General features: G+C 37.9%; 1 protein-coding gene across 1 annotated transcript in view; it reads left to right on the top strand.

Annotated features, from left to right (window-relative positions):
• LOC104830890 (guanine nucleotide exchange factor VAV3-like) overlaps nucleotides 1-16172 on the top strand; it is a gene marked incomplete at its 5' end in the record, with an annotated part of 30906 nt that extends 14734 nt beyond the window's left edge. The window contains 2 exon segments of the mRNA XM_010566090.1: nucleotides 10517-10668; nucleotides 12472-16172. Of these exon segments, the coding sequence (XP_010564392.1) occupies nucleotides 10517-10668; nucleotides 12472-12513 (194 nt within the window).
• Between the last annotated feature and the right edge of the window lie 478 nt (nucleotides 16173-16650).

Here is a 16650-nt window from a genome sequence, read left to right as displayed (position 1 = left end):
CTGTTGACAAGATATGCCCTGCTTAATTTACTTTGCATTTGCTTTCGTTATTAATGACTGTGAGCAGAACCAATTTGTTTTCTTTCCTTTTGTAGGCCAGCTATAATGTATCTGTAGTGTCCACTAACTTATTAGTCTGGAAGAGCATTAGCTCAATTGTTTCATGCTTTACAGGTGTTGTGGTTTAAGCCCAGCTGGTAACAAAGCACCATGGAGCCACTCGCTCACTCCCCCCACCACAGTGGGATGAGGAGAAAATAGAAAGGCAGGCTCGTGGGTTGAGATTAGGACTGGGAAGGATCACTCACCTCTTATGGTCGCGCACAAAAGACAGGTGCAACTTGGGGAAGAAACCAAACCAATTTAATTTACTACAAGTCAAAACAAACCAAGGATATTAGGAAGCAAAACCAAACCTGAGAACACCTTCCCCCAGCCCTCCCTCCTTCCCGCCTCAACCCCACTCCCGGTTCTCTCTCCCTCCTCCCCCCGGCGGCGCAGGGGAACAGGGGATGGGGGTTGGGGTCAGCTCCCCACACCTGGTCTCTGCCGCTCCTTCCTCCTCAGGGGAGGAGGACTCCTCACTCGGCCCCTGCTCCGCCGTGGGAGACAGCCAGTCCTCCACGAACTTCCCTGGCGTGGGTCCTTTCCGCGGGCCGCAGCTCTTCACAAACTTCCCTGGCGTGGGTCCTTTCCGCGGGCCGCAGTTCCTCACGAACTTCCCTGGCGTGGGTCCTTTCCATGGGCCGATCTTCAATCACAGCCTGCTCCAGCGCGGGCTTTCCCATGGAGTCACGGCCATCTTGGGGGGCCTCCGCTCCCCCGCTCCCCTCCATGGGCCGGGGGGACACAGCCTGCCGTCTCCCCACGGGCTGCGGGGGGGCATCCACCTCCTCAGGCGCCCCTCCTTCCTTCCTCATGGACCTCGGTATCTGCAGAGGGGTTCCTCTCCCATTCCAATCCCCCTACTGACTGCACGTTCCCCTTCTCAAATCTGTTCTCCCAGAGGCGCTACCGCCGTCGCTGATGGGCTCGGCCTGGGCCAGAGGCGGGTCCGGCTTGGAGCTGGGGAAGCTTCCAGCAGCTTCTCACAGGAGACTCCCCTGCGGCCCCTCCACCACCACCACCAAAAATACCCCTGCGTCACACAAACCCATTACAACACGATACAAGACTTACGTTGCATACTCATTACCTTCAGTCCACGTGCCAAAAAACCCATCTCCTTTAACAAGATCTTTTAGGCAGTATATAGAAGAGCAAGAGAAATAAGTGTGGGATGCTCTCATTTTAGTCAGGGGGATGAGAAAGTGCATCTCTGCTGCAGTAAATACCAGCCATTTAATGTTACAGACTATGCTGATGGGAACTGGCAGGTTTTGTCTTAGGCCAAACTGATCAAAAACCCCTCCCAATTCTCAGACTCCTCATAAAAAATCTAATCGATTTCCACAATTGTGCTAACCTACCTAGATTGATTCTGGATGACACTTTCATTTAATGGATTTGGCAGTTTTCTTTTAAAGTGTTAGCATGTCCCCAAGAGCGTGGCGTTTTTTTTGTTTGGTTGGTTTGTTTTTTTTTTTAAGCAACATTTCCATGATTAACAGCCCATCTGTGAGTCACGCTGCTCAGTTTTATAGCTATCCTGTTAGTTTTTACAAAGTTAATGTTAGAATAACTATATATCTAGGCTGTGTAAACCCTGCTGGGCTGAATTTGGAAAAAAGTTGGTAAACTTTAGGCTGCATTTTTGTTTTCCTTAGTAGAGGAAGCAAATAAGTCATGGGGCAGTGGTTGGACATTGAATTGACTTCATAGCCCTCAGTGAGAACAGCCACACAGCTGTTTCTTTGACCTCTTCCCACTCTCCCCATTTTTTTTCAGTTGTGCAGCTACTTGGTGTCACATTCACCATATTTTAACAAGCGTGGGGCTGAAGCTAGTGAATACAATGGCCTTTGGCAGTTTGAAGATGATTTTAAGGAGTTTTTGGGTTTCAACTCAGTATTTTGCACTATACTGTTCACATGACTATATATGGATTTTTGATGAGGCCATCTTTTGAAAAAGACATCAGCTGCTTATTCAAAACAGCTGGTCTTTAGCATATATAATTGACAGAATAAGTGGGAAAAGTGTTTCTAAAAAACATGAGTTGAACCACTGTAGACTTTGACAGAGTTGTATCATTTTCTGCTGGCAAAGTCTTTGAGCTGCTGTGAAATTAAATGGCAATACCAAATTAACTGCACTTTCTAGAACAATGTGAGAAAGGATTATATTAATCCTTTGTAATTGTTGTGTTTTCATTTATCCATTGAAGGAAAGAAAATCAAGTGGCATTTCAGTTTACTTTTGATTTCTGATGTGAATCATAATAAAACACCTTGTAACTTCTTAAATTTTTAGGGAATTTGATTCTCCCTTCAGCATCTACTAGATTTTTGAAACAAAAATCTTCATGTTTTGGAGATAGTTAATTTGGCTTTCCACTTTAATTAGAACTTTGTTTTTTAGTCTCCTGGTCTTGCAGAACTCACCCACTCTGTTCTGATATTTATTTACACTTTTAATGTGGTTGTAAAAGCTGTCAGATATTTACTTTTCTCAATATAGAAATTCAAGTTAATTAGGAAGATTTTTTGGGAAATTGTACATTCTTTCTTCTTAATTTTTCAGTCCTAGGCTTTTCTATACATAGTATGATCAAATTCTGTTTGGCTACACGGAAGAATACTAATTCTTACATTAGATTAGAGGGGTGATCGACCATTTAATGAAATAAAGGCAAAAATGGAAGAAAAAGTTGACATTCTTCTACAGAATAGTTTTTGGCACTTTATTCTAATCTGCTGATGCAGAGCACAATCATGTTGAGAAATCTGGGTTCGAAATTTAGATTTTAATGTAACCTAAAGCACGAAGCCAGATACTATTTGAGTGACTGTTTTTCATCACCTGTAGACTAGGAGTAGGTACATTAACTAGTTATATCACATCATTCTACTACTTAATGCATTAACTGTGTAAAAGTATCTGTTAATAAAGTAAAATAAAACAAGTGTCACTCCAGCCCTTAAGGAAACAAAAGAACCCAGCCTTTCTCCTTAAAAGCCAACACCAAAACCTTTAAAAGTGACATTTAAAACCAGACTATCTGTAGAAATCTAGTAGGATTTCCTTGCCCACATAGGTTTAGTTGTCCAGAATTTCACACGTAAAACCAAACCTCCAGTTATATCAGACAGAAATATTCTCAAAAAATTAAGATAATGTGTGGACAGGAAAGGACCAGCCACCCCCTATGTAGCACCTAACTTGTCTTTATTCCTGCAAGCTACTTTTGCACACCATCATTGTACTTCTGTAGAAATAAAGGCAGTTATTTTTCTCTAAGAATGGGCACACTACTTCAGTCAAGTTGCCCTTTCGGTTTATGTAATGTATTTCCACACAGAGCTGTCACCTGGGGTTAGTAGCTGCAGTATAAAGGAGTTCCTCAGGTAACCTCATGCATTCTCAGATAATCCATTTATTATTAGAGGCGGAGAAAGGATCATCACTGTGAAGGATCAGAAGGGAGTTTCTAGTGCGCAGGAGGTCCTGGAGTATGTTTCTTTTGTATTACTTTGAGATCCTAACCTGAACTGCTGTTGGTTTGTGTTGTGGGTTTTTTAAAACAAATAACCCATAGCTTATGAATGTTAAAATACAGCATTGGTCCTGTTTATTTTATTTATGCTGGTAGTTTCATTGTCACAAACATATCTTCTCATCCAGATAAGATGCACAAAGATGTATCATTACCTCTACCATGGATTCTTTGTTAATTCCTTGCATAAAATAGTTCTAGTCATCATTCCTGCAAATAGCCATGTTGAAGCGAAATGATTTTGTTTCATGTGTAGTCACAAGAATAAATTCAGGGAAGCAGCTGTATGTGATGACTATAACCCTGCTACATTTTTAAGGAACACCCTTGTTCAATATTTATAGATATTAGTAGGCATAATTTAGAGGCTACATTATCATTTATCCAGTTGAAGATGGACTTCGTTTCCAAATCACAGCTGGGAGCAAAGATCCCAAATTTATTAGACTTTGTACACTATGTATCTTCATTACTTCTTCAAAAGAGGGACAAAATTTGAGAACATGTCAACAAACTGTAGTTCCATTCAAAGAGATTTTTAGTTCGTTTCATCTAATTTTGTATTTAAAAATATGTTGACCCTAGGTTTGTTGGCAATAGAGCAAGTACACCTCTAACCTTTCACCCGAGGAAGCTGTTGGAGGGAGTAGGGTGATGTGTTGATTCTGCCTATGCCAAACTTACGTGGTTGTTTTTGCTTGCTCAAGGGTTTTCTCTCAAGTCAGGGAAAACTGCAAAGATGAGCAATACTGTTGGGCCTTAGAGGATGTAGTTTAGCTGTGCAATTCCTATTGATGTTAATGATTATCAGGGCAAAATGCATGATTTTTCCCATGCATGTTATGAGACCCCGGTTCAACTGGTACTTAGACTATATTCCTAATTAAGGGTGTGTGACTAGTCTTCCTGGACTCAAGAGGAATTCTTAGGTATGCATGAGTTCCTGCTTTTGGACTGTTAAGAAGTGGGGCACACAAAGAAGAAGAAGAAAAAAAAAAAAACAAACAACTGTTAAATCTGAAAAAATTTGCAAGAGTCTGCAGTTTTAATTTGCTTCTCTGAAGCCCTGAATGGGTGCCTTCTTTCTATGTTACTCTTTGAAAAATGCAATTGTTAAAAATTAAATCATAGATCCAAATTTTCTAGTTATTATAGTCAATTTCCTTCCAGACATCCTTAGTAGGGAACCTTAGTTTCCTTATTATCAATGAATTATATAGTTTAAAAACTATATTTAAATCTTGTGCCAATATTTCAATGTTCTTTTGCTTTTCTCTTTTTCTCTTTCTTTCTCTAAGCCCCTTCTTTGTTCTGTGGGTTTTCTTTTGTAACTCTTCCAGACTACAGCTTTGTTCCCCCTTCCTCCACTCCTTTCTGGTCAGGTACTGCTTTACTGCTTTTATATTTCTTCTAAATTTTCTTCTGTTGTTTCTGTGTTCAGCAAGTGAGGGAAGGGACGAATCTAATACTTCAGTTATTCTCTGATTCCAAAACCTGAGTTATTTACATGTTATTCTTGGAGCGTAACAAAAATTAAACTCTTAAACCTTTGAAAAAGTGTTAATTACAATAAGAAGTTTGAATAGGTGTTGCAAAGCTCAATAGTTGCACCAGATTCAGTCAATGATCACTTGACAGTTAATTTGTTACGTAGTTGACATATATGAGCTATATGTATTTTAATGTATTTTTTCAAATGCACAAACCTGAAAATTTCACTGCTTGTAGATAAATAATATATTCGTCCCATCCCTGCAGCAAACATACTGCAGCAGCATCTTAGAATACAGTAGGTTTTTTTGTAGAAAATGCTTTCTTTTATATTCTGCATTAACATTGTTTAATTAATTTTACCCATCTGTTTTCTAAATATTGTTTTCTTTATTCTCATTTAGCCATCTCTGGCTTTAATAGATGGAAATATTTTAAACTAAGACCGCATAAAAATGCGTAAAGTAGCAGCAGTGGGGGGGTCTCAATTAGTGCATCAGTATGGCTATGACTTGCTCTGGTCTCTAAGACCTAGTCGTCAAAGAAGTGAACTGTACCGCTGGACAATTCAAGAATTTTTGCTAGTAGGAAGGTAAATGCCTTCAAGGAGCATACGGAAGGAGCTACTACTGTTAAGAACGCAGCATTCACTCATGTTACACTGACATACCCCTGTGTACAGGGGACGGAGGACTTGGCCTAAGTTGTGCAAATCAGGATTGAGGCTGGCTTTTGCACTAGGGAAAGGAAGGTGTCTAGCACATGCAAGCATGGATGTAGTCGTAATCAAGATCTGACTAGGAGATCTGAGTAGGCAGTATGTTTTACACCTACCCCACAGAGGTCATCCAAATTGCTTAGTGCTCCAAGATGGAGTCTTAAGGCTTTCCATAGTTTCTAGAGGGGAAAAGGACGTAGTTGGCAGCTCCATATTAGAACAGCTAGCGTGCTTACTTGTGCTGAGAATGTCTTTGATGAGCCCTCCCTCAATTCATGCTAGGGATTTCAATCTCAGTGTCCTATACTGCTTTTGAATATTTTGCCCCTCAGTTGTTCAATGTTTTGGAGTCTGTTTCTTCCATTTCTATCTCCTTACATAGATTTTTTTTTTTTTTGTAGGGGGGGTTGGGGGGGGGCAGATATTTTTACTTCCTTTCAGTAGTCACAACACTGACTGAAAATTCAGGCTTTAAGGCACTCTTCCATTTGACATATACTTACATAAAGGGACACGTCTGTAGAAAAGATGACTAGAAAGCCATTCTGGTATAGCCATTTACCCTGTGGTCATGACATTCATCTGGAACGTCTGAAGCGCTCACCTCATTTGAATTGGAGAACACAAAGCAGTTAAGTTTTGGCCCTTTATTGTAGGTAAATACTGCGAGTTTCTATCCTTTTGGGCGAGATAGAAGATGACCTCTTTCCTTCAACTGCACAGTACTTGATCATAAAGTCGATTCTTACTGAAACTGGTATCTGTTCCATGAAAACAAAATTGTGAAGTGGCCTACAGTGATAGAACAGTAATCAAGACTCAGGGTTACTTTAAGCCTATCATACGTTCCCATATATTCCCATGCAATAGTTTCAAGAAATTATAATTGTATTTCTTTTTTTCCTATGAAAACCTGCTCTATCAGAAAATTCTTAAGTAACTGTAACAATAAGTAAGGATTCAATGCCTTGCATATCACAATATGCTGTGTAAAGTATTTCTTTATACAAGTACAAAATACTAAAGGAAAATATTGATTAGTAATTCTTAATTTAAGCTTTTCAAAATAGCCAAAGAATTTTCTTACATTAAATGAACAAATACTTACTTCATGATATTACAAGTATTTTTTTTTTTTAAAAGGGTCTTCAGAGCTGGTTTAGTTCTGCTGATATGGAAACTGGTAACACAGGAAAAGGGTTAAGCCGACTACTGAGCACTACTGGAGGTGCTGCCCATGCTTGTATAATAGAACTGAGGTTTGGTTAAACAGTGCAAGTAAATGTACGTTGCTTCAAGAAGCATGGAAACGAATACACAAGAGCAATCTTTAGGGGATATGGCTGCAGAATTACTAGGAGGCCATACCACCAGGAGAGAGAAAAACCCACTCACAGCTTTTATAATGATACATTGACCCTTGTGAAATTTAAGCACAGGCATAAACGTGAGCTAGACCAGCCTGCTGTGATCACATGGAACGTCTTGTTTGCACCCCAGTTCCTTCATCAGTAGCCCAAACTAGTATTAAAATTAATTTGCAGCACATGTATCTCACTGTCAATGAGAAACTTTTCCAACATACTCTAGTGTGAATCAAAGCTGATTATAGTTCTCTGTCTTTTCTTCTCCTCCTGTTTGCAGAAGGAAGGGCTAGGTTAAGCAAAAGTATATTTTTCTCATTCACACATGTATCTTTTATCCATCTCCCTCAGATTTCTCACTCTGTTTCCTGTTAATCCTCTGAGTATCTCCCTCTTAATACACAAGGTTTATTTATTACTGCTTTCTCAATAGCTTCTTTTCTTTTTTTTCTTGCTTTTTCTTTTTCCCCCTCTTTAATTTCTCATTCACGTTCTGTTGGGCACTTCCTTTCCATCAATCTCTGCTGTTAACCCCATTTTCTCTCTCCTTCCTCATTCTCCCTGTAGCTATCCTCTTTCTTTTCTTCACTCAGTGTTTATTCTCTCTCCCACCTGTACAGATGTCCTTTCCACATGCTGACTGTCTTCCCTCAAGTTTCATTTATCCTGGGACAGCTTTGATTGGGAATTCAGGGCTGATAGACTCTACTCAAGTTGTTTTTGTGACTATGGCACCAGAGAGATATGGTTAATATTTTTTCCAAAATTAGCACTGTCATTTTCCTGTATTGCATCAGTCTTCTGGCTTCCTTTTATATATTTCCTATCATGAGCATTACTTTTATTTGAAAATATGGATGTTGGATTCTAAATTAATCTAAATTCTGCTACTTGCTGCCTCAAGACTTTTGGAGATATATGGCTTTGATTTCTCTTGTTTCTTTTTCCTTTTCCTCTCTGGCTTCACAACCTGAAAAAGAGATAGAAGTCCTCCTTTCCCCCAGATCTGCCCCTCTTTCTTTTTCTATCCTAATTTTCCTCAGCATTTTTCCTTTTTATTATTCTTCCATGCATTTCTTCCCTCCTTACTTCTTTTCTTCCATGTTTTCCCAAATTTGTTCATCTTTGCCTCATGTAATCTTCTTCCTTGCCCCTTTATCTCCTTTATAGAATCTGAAATGATACCCTGTTCCCCAGAATCACTCCTTGCATCCTGCAATGCTTCCCCAAATCTGCCAGTGATATTGCTGCACACCTATAAATGCTTACTGACCTTACAACAATCAATAACTGCTCTTTTTGGTTTTTTTTTTTCTTTCTCCAAAATAATGGCTGCCCATCATGTGCTCTTTACCTGTAAAATTGATTACTGCAATACTGATAAGGTATAGGACATAACATTCATGTCAGGATCTAAACAAGTACCATCTACATCTGACTTGCTTAGAGGGGGAAAAAGTATGTTTGAACCTTAATATACTTAATGTATCACTTAGATTTTTACAACTTCTTTATGTTGTAAATATAAGCAATAAATTGAGATCCTGATTCTCTTTTATATGGCATCCTGTATCAAGTATCTGATGAGCAAGCATACTCTACATAAGTAGTCTGAAACGTTGGACTAAACTTTAATGGCATGATATAAAAAAGGGCATGATCTGTTGCCAAAACAGTTTTTAGGCATTCTGTTTTTGTGATATATCTAATAATATTTTAAATATTTTATTTTATGTTATTTTAAAATAAACTGTTTATATTGTCTCTGTAAGCTAAAAATATTTGAATATATAATGATTTTCATATATTTAATACTATTATGCAAAAGCCTCTGTTCCAATAAAATGTCCCTAGTGGGGTCAGAAGAAATCTTAAATGCAAGCAGAGCTGAAACTGTCAAGATTTTCTAGCTTGTTTGCCATGTTTTGTGTTCCTGATTTAAATTAAAGGCAACTAGCTATGAACTTTTAGTATTACATTGTTGAAGGCATTGCGAAAACTAGACTCTTAATGGTATTTCCTAAAGATGATTGGGAATTTCTAAGAAATTGGAAAGGGTTCTGAGAAAAAAAGATGATTATATGTACATTATATCAAGTCATCCATCATGATGGTATGATGAATTCTTCTGAAATCTTTTCAGTGGGAAGCTTGCTTGTGCTTGTAAACTCTTATCTACAGTGACTTACATCGGAAAACAATGGCATTAGTGGAAAAATAAAGCAAGAGTGCTTTGGACAAATAATCCAACTACAAAATGCAGCAGAACAGTAGATGTTTTTCCTAAACTGCTCAAGTCAAAGGCCTTTATCTTTTAGGTGCCATGCCCACTTCCCTCTCATTGGAAGAGTCGAGGATTTCTTTTGCAAGTTTGGGTGTTCTACGTCAGGGTTGAAAACACACTTTCCTATAAAATTATTTGGGAGAAGAGGGTTGGTTTTTGAAATTAGGCTTTTTTCACATTTGCTTTTTTAAAATATTTCACAACTTTTTATTGCTTAAAATGTCTGGGGTTTACATTGGCAAAACACTTACATTGATGTAGCTCAAAATTTTTAAGTATTAATTTCACTGAAACTTAGGAAAAAAATTTGTAAGGATTTTCTTCTTCATGAAAAGTTTTGTAGAACAAATTCATTGGTGATTTACAGCATAAGCTCCTGGAAAGAGTAAATTTACATCAGCCAATGTTCATGCAGATTGTAGCAAATGATCCATACAAATTTCCTGTGGAAACTCTTTACTTTTTTGCTCATACTGATGTTAGCTTCCAATTTTAAATGCATTAATATTTAACTTGGGAGTTGTTTTTGAAAGAACAGCACCTTATTCTATTTGTTTTGCTTCATTAGAGGTTTAAAGTTAAATCCACTGTAAATGCTAATAATTCTTTTGGAAAGAAACTAGTGACCTGTAAAACATGTTGATGCATGTAACTGGCAGCAAGTTTTATTATGAAGCACAAAAATACAATAATTGCAAACATATTCAGCAATTTTGGGGTGGGGGATGTTTTATTTACGGTTCATCTAGTTTGACTTTTTTCTAAAAATAAAAAGAACTTTTTTTAAAAAATCCCATAAAATCCCTTCAACTTTTACACCATTCACCTATGTCTAAACCTTCTTGATCTGTGTAGTGCAGATGCTTTCACATTTGCCTAAGATGAATGGCAGCGTATGTTGTTGTGAAATCATTGTTTTATTTTTTTACAGTACTGCTATATACATGACTTTAGTAGTCTTCAGTTAACAAGCCCTAATAATGTTAATGTCTTTTTCATTTCAGTGCTAAGCCCGAAGGTGATAGGCATTGCCATAGCCAGGTATGACTTCTGTGCAAGAGACATGAGAGAGCTGTCCTTACTGAAAGGGGATGTTGTAAAAATTTATACAAAGATGAGTGCCAATGGCTGGTGGAGAGGTGAAGTAAATGGAAGGGTAAGGTTGGGTTTTTTTGTTTTCCTTTGTCTCATTTCTGCCTTTGCTGACGGTGATTTTGTAAAAAAAATAAGGTGTGTTCCTACATCATAAATCTTCTTTATATATTTAAATTCACAAGATACAGCATGTTCTCATTTGTGTTTCATAGGAGCCAGGTAGAACTCTTGCCAGGCAGCGTTCTCAGCATGTAAATTAATTGGTTATTTAATGTGACCTACTACGCTGAATATTTGGGCAAGATTATATGGTTGGAAAATAACCAGCATTAATAGTACAGCTACAACTAAACTTTCTTGAACTGTTGCACACATGTATTTGGGGTCAAAAGCTCAGGTTCCTGGTGCTGTGAAAGTCTGTGTAGCAGTTTAACACAGAATGAGTTCCACACCTTTCTGCCAGACTACAATGCAATGGAAGCAGCCACCTTTTTTATAGGAGGCTGCTGCTTTGATCTCTAAAAATGTGGCTCATAAGAAGTGGCGTATTTAGCAGGGATCTTTACAAAGTCACTTTACACTGCACTCTGAGACTTGCATGGAAGTAAAGTTTAAGTTTTGACCTATAAAGGCTGTATTGCTTCGGTCTTAGCATATTGCTTGCTCTTTAATGTAGATTAGTCAGAAGTATTTGAGGCTGCTGTTTCCATATCTAAAGGGCTGAGATGCAGGGTCAAGGAATGCGAGGCGGAAGAAAGCGGATTGGCTGGAAGCTGGAAATGGAAATTGAAAGCCTGGTTGAAGCGGATGTCCAGATTTGCTGTTTCATGCAATTTGGAGAATTTTTATTTTTATTTTTAATGTACATGAGCCTGGTTACAAACTTAAAGTGAGATGGTCAATTAGACAAGAAGAAATAGGGAAGCAGAAGAAATAGTGGTCATCCTATATACATTTTACATGTGAAGAAAACTGAGCATCTCATTCTAATGCAGCTACCCACATCCTAAAGGATGCCCTGTTATGTGCTAGCATTCTTTCACAGTCTGGACTTGAGATCATAAGCTCACCTCTGGAGATATTTTGGCAAGGTAGCCTAAAACAAAATTGACGCAGTTATTCCTTCCACTCATGCTCTAGGTTTGGTTTTGAGGTCTTTCATAAGCGTTAAATTGACTTAGATATAAAGAAGTCTGAGTGAAAAACCTAAATCAGATAGATAAGACAATAAGGAATATATGATATTGCTTCCCTGTATGTCTTATATAATCCTTATTTGACACATCATTAATTTCAGACTGGAGATAGCATTATAACTTATGAAGTATAAAACACTGGACTCTGCCTTCCAGTTCTGTCTTATTTAAATGGCAATGGATTTTAAGTCTGTGTAGTGCAATCAAATCAGTTGCTATTTCCTTTGTAAGAGGATTCCCTGGACCTGACTGAAGCATGTTAAATATATAACTGCTCATTCAAAAAATAGCAGTATCCTGCCTGTAGTAAAGCTACTGCTGCTCTTGGCATTTCTAGACTTTTTTCTGAATGCTTAGACTTCCAGTTTGGGCAAAAGTGGTTTCGGTGTGTGTTTTGTGGGATGGGGCCGTTTTGTTTTTTGGGTTTTTTGTTTGTCTGTTTGTTTTGGGGGGAGGGGGAAGAGAGGTTTACTCTCCAAATTGTCATATCTGCAAGTTATTCTTTTGTTTATGGTACTTACCCTAACTGTGGCAGATCAGTCAAGTTTATCTTGGTAATCTTATTCTTATATTTACTGAACAGACTCATCCTTGTTTTGCCTACTTCAGCCATTTAAAAAAACCTGTGCATCTCATGTATTATTTTGTTCTGCTTTTCCCCTTTTTAGGTGGGCTGGTTTCCATCAACTTATGTTGAAGAGGATGAATGAATTAAAAACTTTCCTCTGCTGACCAGCAGTTTCAGGGATTGTAAAAATTTAATATCTTCAAAGTGTTACTGGTTTTGTTAAGTATTTAAACAGCAGCATTTTTGTCAGTCTGAACCTTCCAGTCTTAATGTTGGAATTTATACAGAAGTTTGTGCTGACAGATTATTACGTTGCCCAGAGCTGTGCAAGAAACAACCTGCCAGTTTGCCATCACTGGGGATCAGTACAAAGACCAACCCTCACCTTCCCAGAAGATCTCCGGAAAACAAATTTCTTTATGCTCCTTTTCATTTCACCCTGTACTACACCACGAATACTAGCTATGGCTGAATATTTAATAAGTCTCTTTTCTTCTAGCTACCATCTGTGATGGTACAAGGAGATGAAGGCTTATTATTCCTTATCACTGCATGCAGAAAACAGAGTTCAGTCATTCCAGTGGGCATAAAGTACAGTCAGTAGACTTGTCTTGAAACATCAAACTACTTATCACCTTACAAACAGTTTTACACTCATAAAAACATTCTGAAGGAAATATGTAGTAAACATGAGTAGCATTCATGCATATATAATTAGTTAACTGACTACTTTGAGGTCCTACCTAAATTGTCTAACAATTTGTTGAAAGACAACATTTTAAAAAGGTGTAGTGACGTCGTATTGCTTGAACAAGCATCCACAAAATGGAATTGTGGGATCCTTTCTTTGTCAGTCTTTTTGTGTGAGTTTTTTTTCATTTAAGCAGCCAACCATAGAAGTGCAACTGAAGAGAGTCATGACAAGATGAGTTTTAAAATTTTCAGCATTAACATTAAATCAATATTGTAGACCTATTCTGTAGGAGAATATACTAATGGAGGATGATGTCAATTCTCAAGAACAAAACTGTTTATCTTAACCTCTTGAATGATTCAGATAAACTTCGATGCTTCCAACCCTAAACTGTCTTTTCCTAGTTAAACAGGAGTTTCTATCACCTTTTGTGCTCTTACAAAGTCACGCAAAGGGAACTTGCAGATTACTTTGTGCCCTTTCTTCTCTTGTTCCCTGGGATGTTAACGGCAGTTCAATGAGTGAGTGGTCTTGTTGCAGTGTTATGAGCATCCCAAGGAAAAAAGTGCCTAGGTTAGCTAGCCTGAAACATCAGGCCTTGTAAAGTGGTGTCCACCCTTTGGTGAGGCAGTGTTTTAATATATTTATGGAGGGTCAGAAGTGCTGTAGTTATAAGCTAAAATAAATGTGGGTGGTGTCTTCAGATGTGCAGTTTTGAATATTTAGATAACATCTAACCTGGCTTGAAAACTTCTAAGAAAGTAAGGCTCTTAAATGCATTTTGTTTTTAGGGTGATGTTGACCAATCAAGAAAGTTAATTCATCCTGTCCCACATCCTCTCTTTTGCTTTTCCCTATCCTCTTTTCACATAGGTGTCTTGCAATTAGCATGCATAGATACAGTACAATTTAACACTGTAGTTTTTCCCACTCTGCAAGAAACATAATATCCACTGTTCGTCCACAGAGCAGAATCTGCTAGTACGTATTTCAGGTACTCTTTGGCTGTCCCCAATGTTCTTTGCTTCTTTCTGGCCTCCTTCTGGCCCTCAGGAAGGACCAAGCACAGCACAGAGGATTCACAATAATCCTCTTTGTCTCTGCAACTATCTTACCCATCTGCTACACCTAGCATACACTGCTGTGTGACCAGGTGAAACAGAGGATCTTCTAATTAGAAATTCTCCACTTGTGAGATTCAGCCTTGCAGATGAAACTCTGCTGATGCTCTAGCTTTTCAAGGATTTACCTCGAAATTATGTAAACTGTGATTGTGTTGAGTACATTACTTGATGGAGCAATTGAGACCATTTGTAAATAATGTAGATTATGCATAAAACATATTTTGTAAATGATGTGTACAACAGTGTAGACCAGAGTATGCTGGTTTTGATCTTTTTTTTTGCCATGCAGTTGTATTGTCTATTGTGAGCTTGATCCTATATTCCTTAAGTAGACGAAGTTGATTCTTTCACAGTTTTGCCTTCTCAAGGGGTAGAGGAGTAAGCTCTAGGCCTGTGAAATGTTTAGTGCTTTGCTGTCACAGAGTTCTGAGAGGAGGCAATTTAATTCAATATGAGTTGAGAAATACATCAGTCACTTTCAGCAGCTTGGTTTTAGAATAAGTTTGAGTAGTCTCTCCATCCTGAAGTTGCTGTAAAGCTTTTAAGCAATTCCTGAGTCCAGTAATCGGCCTTTGATAAGAATGAAAGCCATAGCTAAACTCACTTTTGTGGCATAAATCTACATATCATTGTCTGTGTTTAATGCCCTGTATTGATTGAGTTAATGCTGCATCTTAAACTATATTTTGAGTACCAAAGACTTCCTAAATATTCTGGAGTGTCTCTTTCATGTGCTGCTTTTGCCTGTTACAGAGGTTTTGTTGTCATGCAATAATGGAGTTTCAGTACTTTAATTTGTACTATTTTGTAAATATGTTAAATATAATAAACTGGTTAATTTTTTGTTTAATGGTATGCGTCAAAATGCGTAGTTGTCTAGTATGAAGGTTGTGCTTTGTTTGTCTAACCACCTTCTCATAGCAAGCAGAAGTTGATAATGTTCTGTTTTGGTTTCCCAGATTTGTATAATCCTTGTTTAGCTGTAAAATGGAGCTGTCAATGTAAATGGGATAGTACAGCTTTCCTTGAGAGCTTTTTGTTGCTGGGATAATTTGCCTTCTGCCACATCCAGGAAGGTGGTAGGGTTTTTTGTTTTGTTTTTTAGCTATGGAGAATATTGTGGAATCAGTCATATACTATTGATTTTTGTCTGTCAGAGATGATACTTGTAGTTTTTTGATTGAAAAGCAGTTGTTCTTAAAAAGTTTTCTTTTATGTGTCATGTTTCATAGCAATGTTCTTTCTCTTCCACCTTCTGCTTTCTCCCTCTGTCATGTGTGAATTAACATGCAAATTCAAGTTGAATTGAGCTCAAATCTGAAAATATAGTCTGTGTCTGATTTCATGGGCTACTTGATAATATTTTCATGGTGTAACCCATTCATGCATTTTTTACGATATAACATTCATTATTGATATGTTTATAAAAATATTTCTGAACAGGTGAATTAATTCAGGAAGGTCAGTGATGATGTGATTGCAGTGTTGTTTCATTCTGTCCCTTCTGTTTTTCAGTAGCAGAGATTTTCTTGTGGAACTGCCCTTCTAACAGATAATTATTAAACTTAATGAGGCATTTACACATCTCTACAGATGTAAGGCATAATTTTCCTGTCACCCATGAACATATCACATAACTAAGAGTCACACCTAACGCGAGATGCAAAAATGTTTCTCAATTAAATTCTCTTGTTAACAATATCACACTCAGTCACAGACGTTCTCCTTCCCCTTATATGCGAGAAGAGATGTGTGTCCTCTGATGGGTGAGAAATTGAGAAAGCACTGTAATTAGGGCATAAGAACCACTTGTGACTGTGTTCTGAATAATTTTTTTCAGTTACAAGGCTTGGAAGCTTATTTGAAAATCTCAGCTTGAAAAAAAATAATCTAACTTGAACAATGAAAATTATGCCAACCAGGCTACCTTTTTCTTTTGCCTCACAGGCAAGCTCTAGGTGCTCTATGAAGGAGAAGAAAAGGTCGTTTCTCAAGGTTTTAGCAGTTCGTAAAGGTGAGAGAAGGGTGCTGTCTAGAAAAAAGTGGGGCTTGTTTATACAAAATACCCCGCCTCAGACCTAGGTTTTGTTCTGTTGACTTCGATGTTCAGTGCAAAAAATGTTTGTTTCTATTTCACAATCAATATTGCCAACACTTTGGAAAAAGAGCTGTAATGGCAGATATAATTTATGCACTAGCACTGTCATACAGTTTCACCAACTGTATTGACACTACAGTAAATTAACTCTTACCTCTTTGCTACAAACTGGGATGCTGAGAGCCTTACATTACTATTTTACCTGAAATTCAACTTCTGTTCAGAGACCACTGCTTATTCCATTTAGGCAACAGAGGAAGTGCTCCCTCCTCTCCATTTTATTGCTGAGCATGACATTATATGATATGGAGTATCTCTTTGGTTAGTTTGAGTCATCTACCTGGTTGTATCCCCTCCCAGCCT

Source organism: Haliaeetus leucocephalus, unplaced genomic scaffold (assembly GCF_000737465.1).
Source record: "Haliaeetus leucocephalus isolate CR32 unplaced genomic scaffold, Haliaeetus_leucocephalus-4.0 Scaffold205, whole genome shotgun sequence".
Taxonomy (NCBI): Eukaryota; Metazoa; Chordata; class Aves; order Accipitriformes; family Accipitridae; genus Haliaeetus; species Haliaeetus leucocephalus.
Note: the sequence above shows the minus strand (reverse complement) of the source record. Positions and strands in the feature narration are given on the sequence as shown.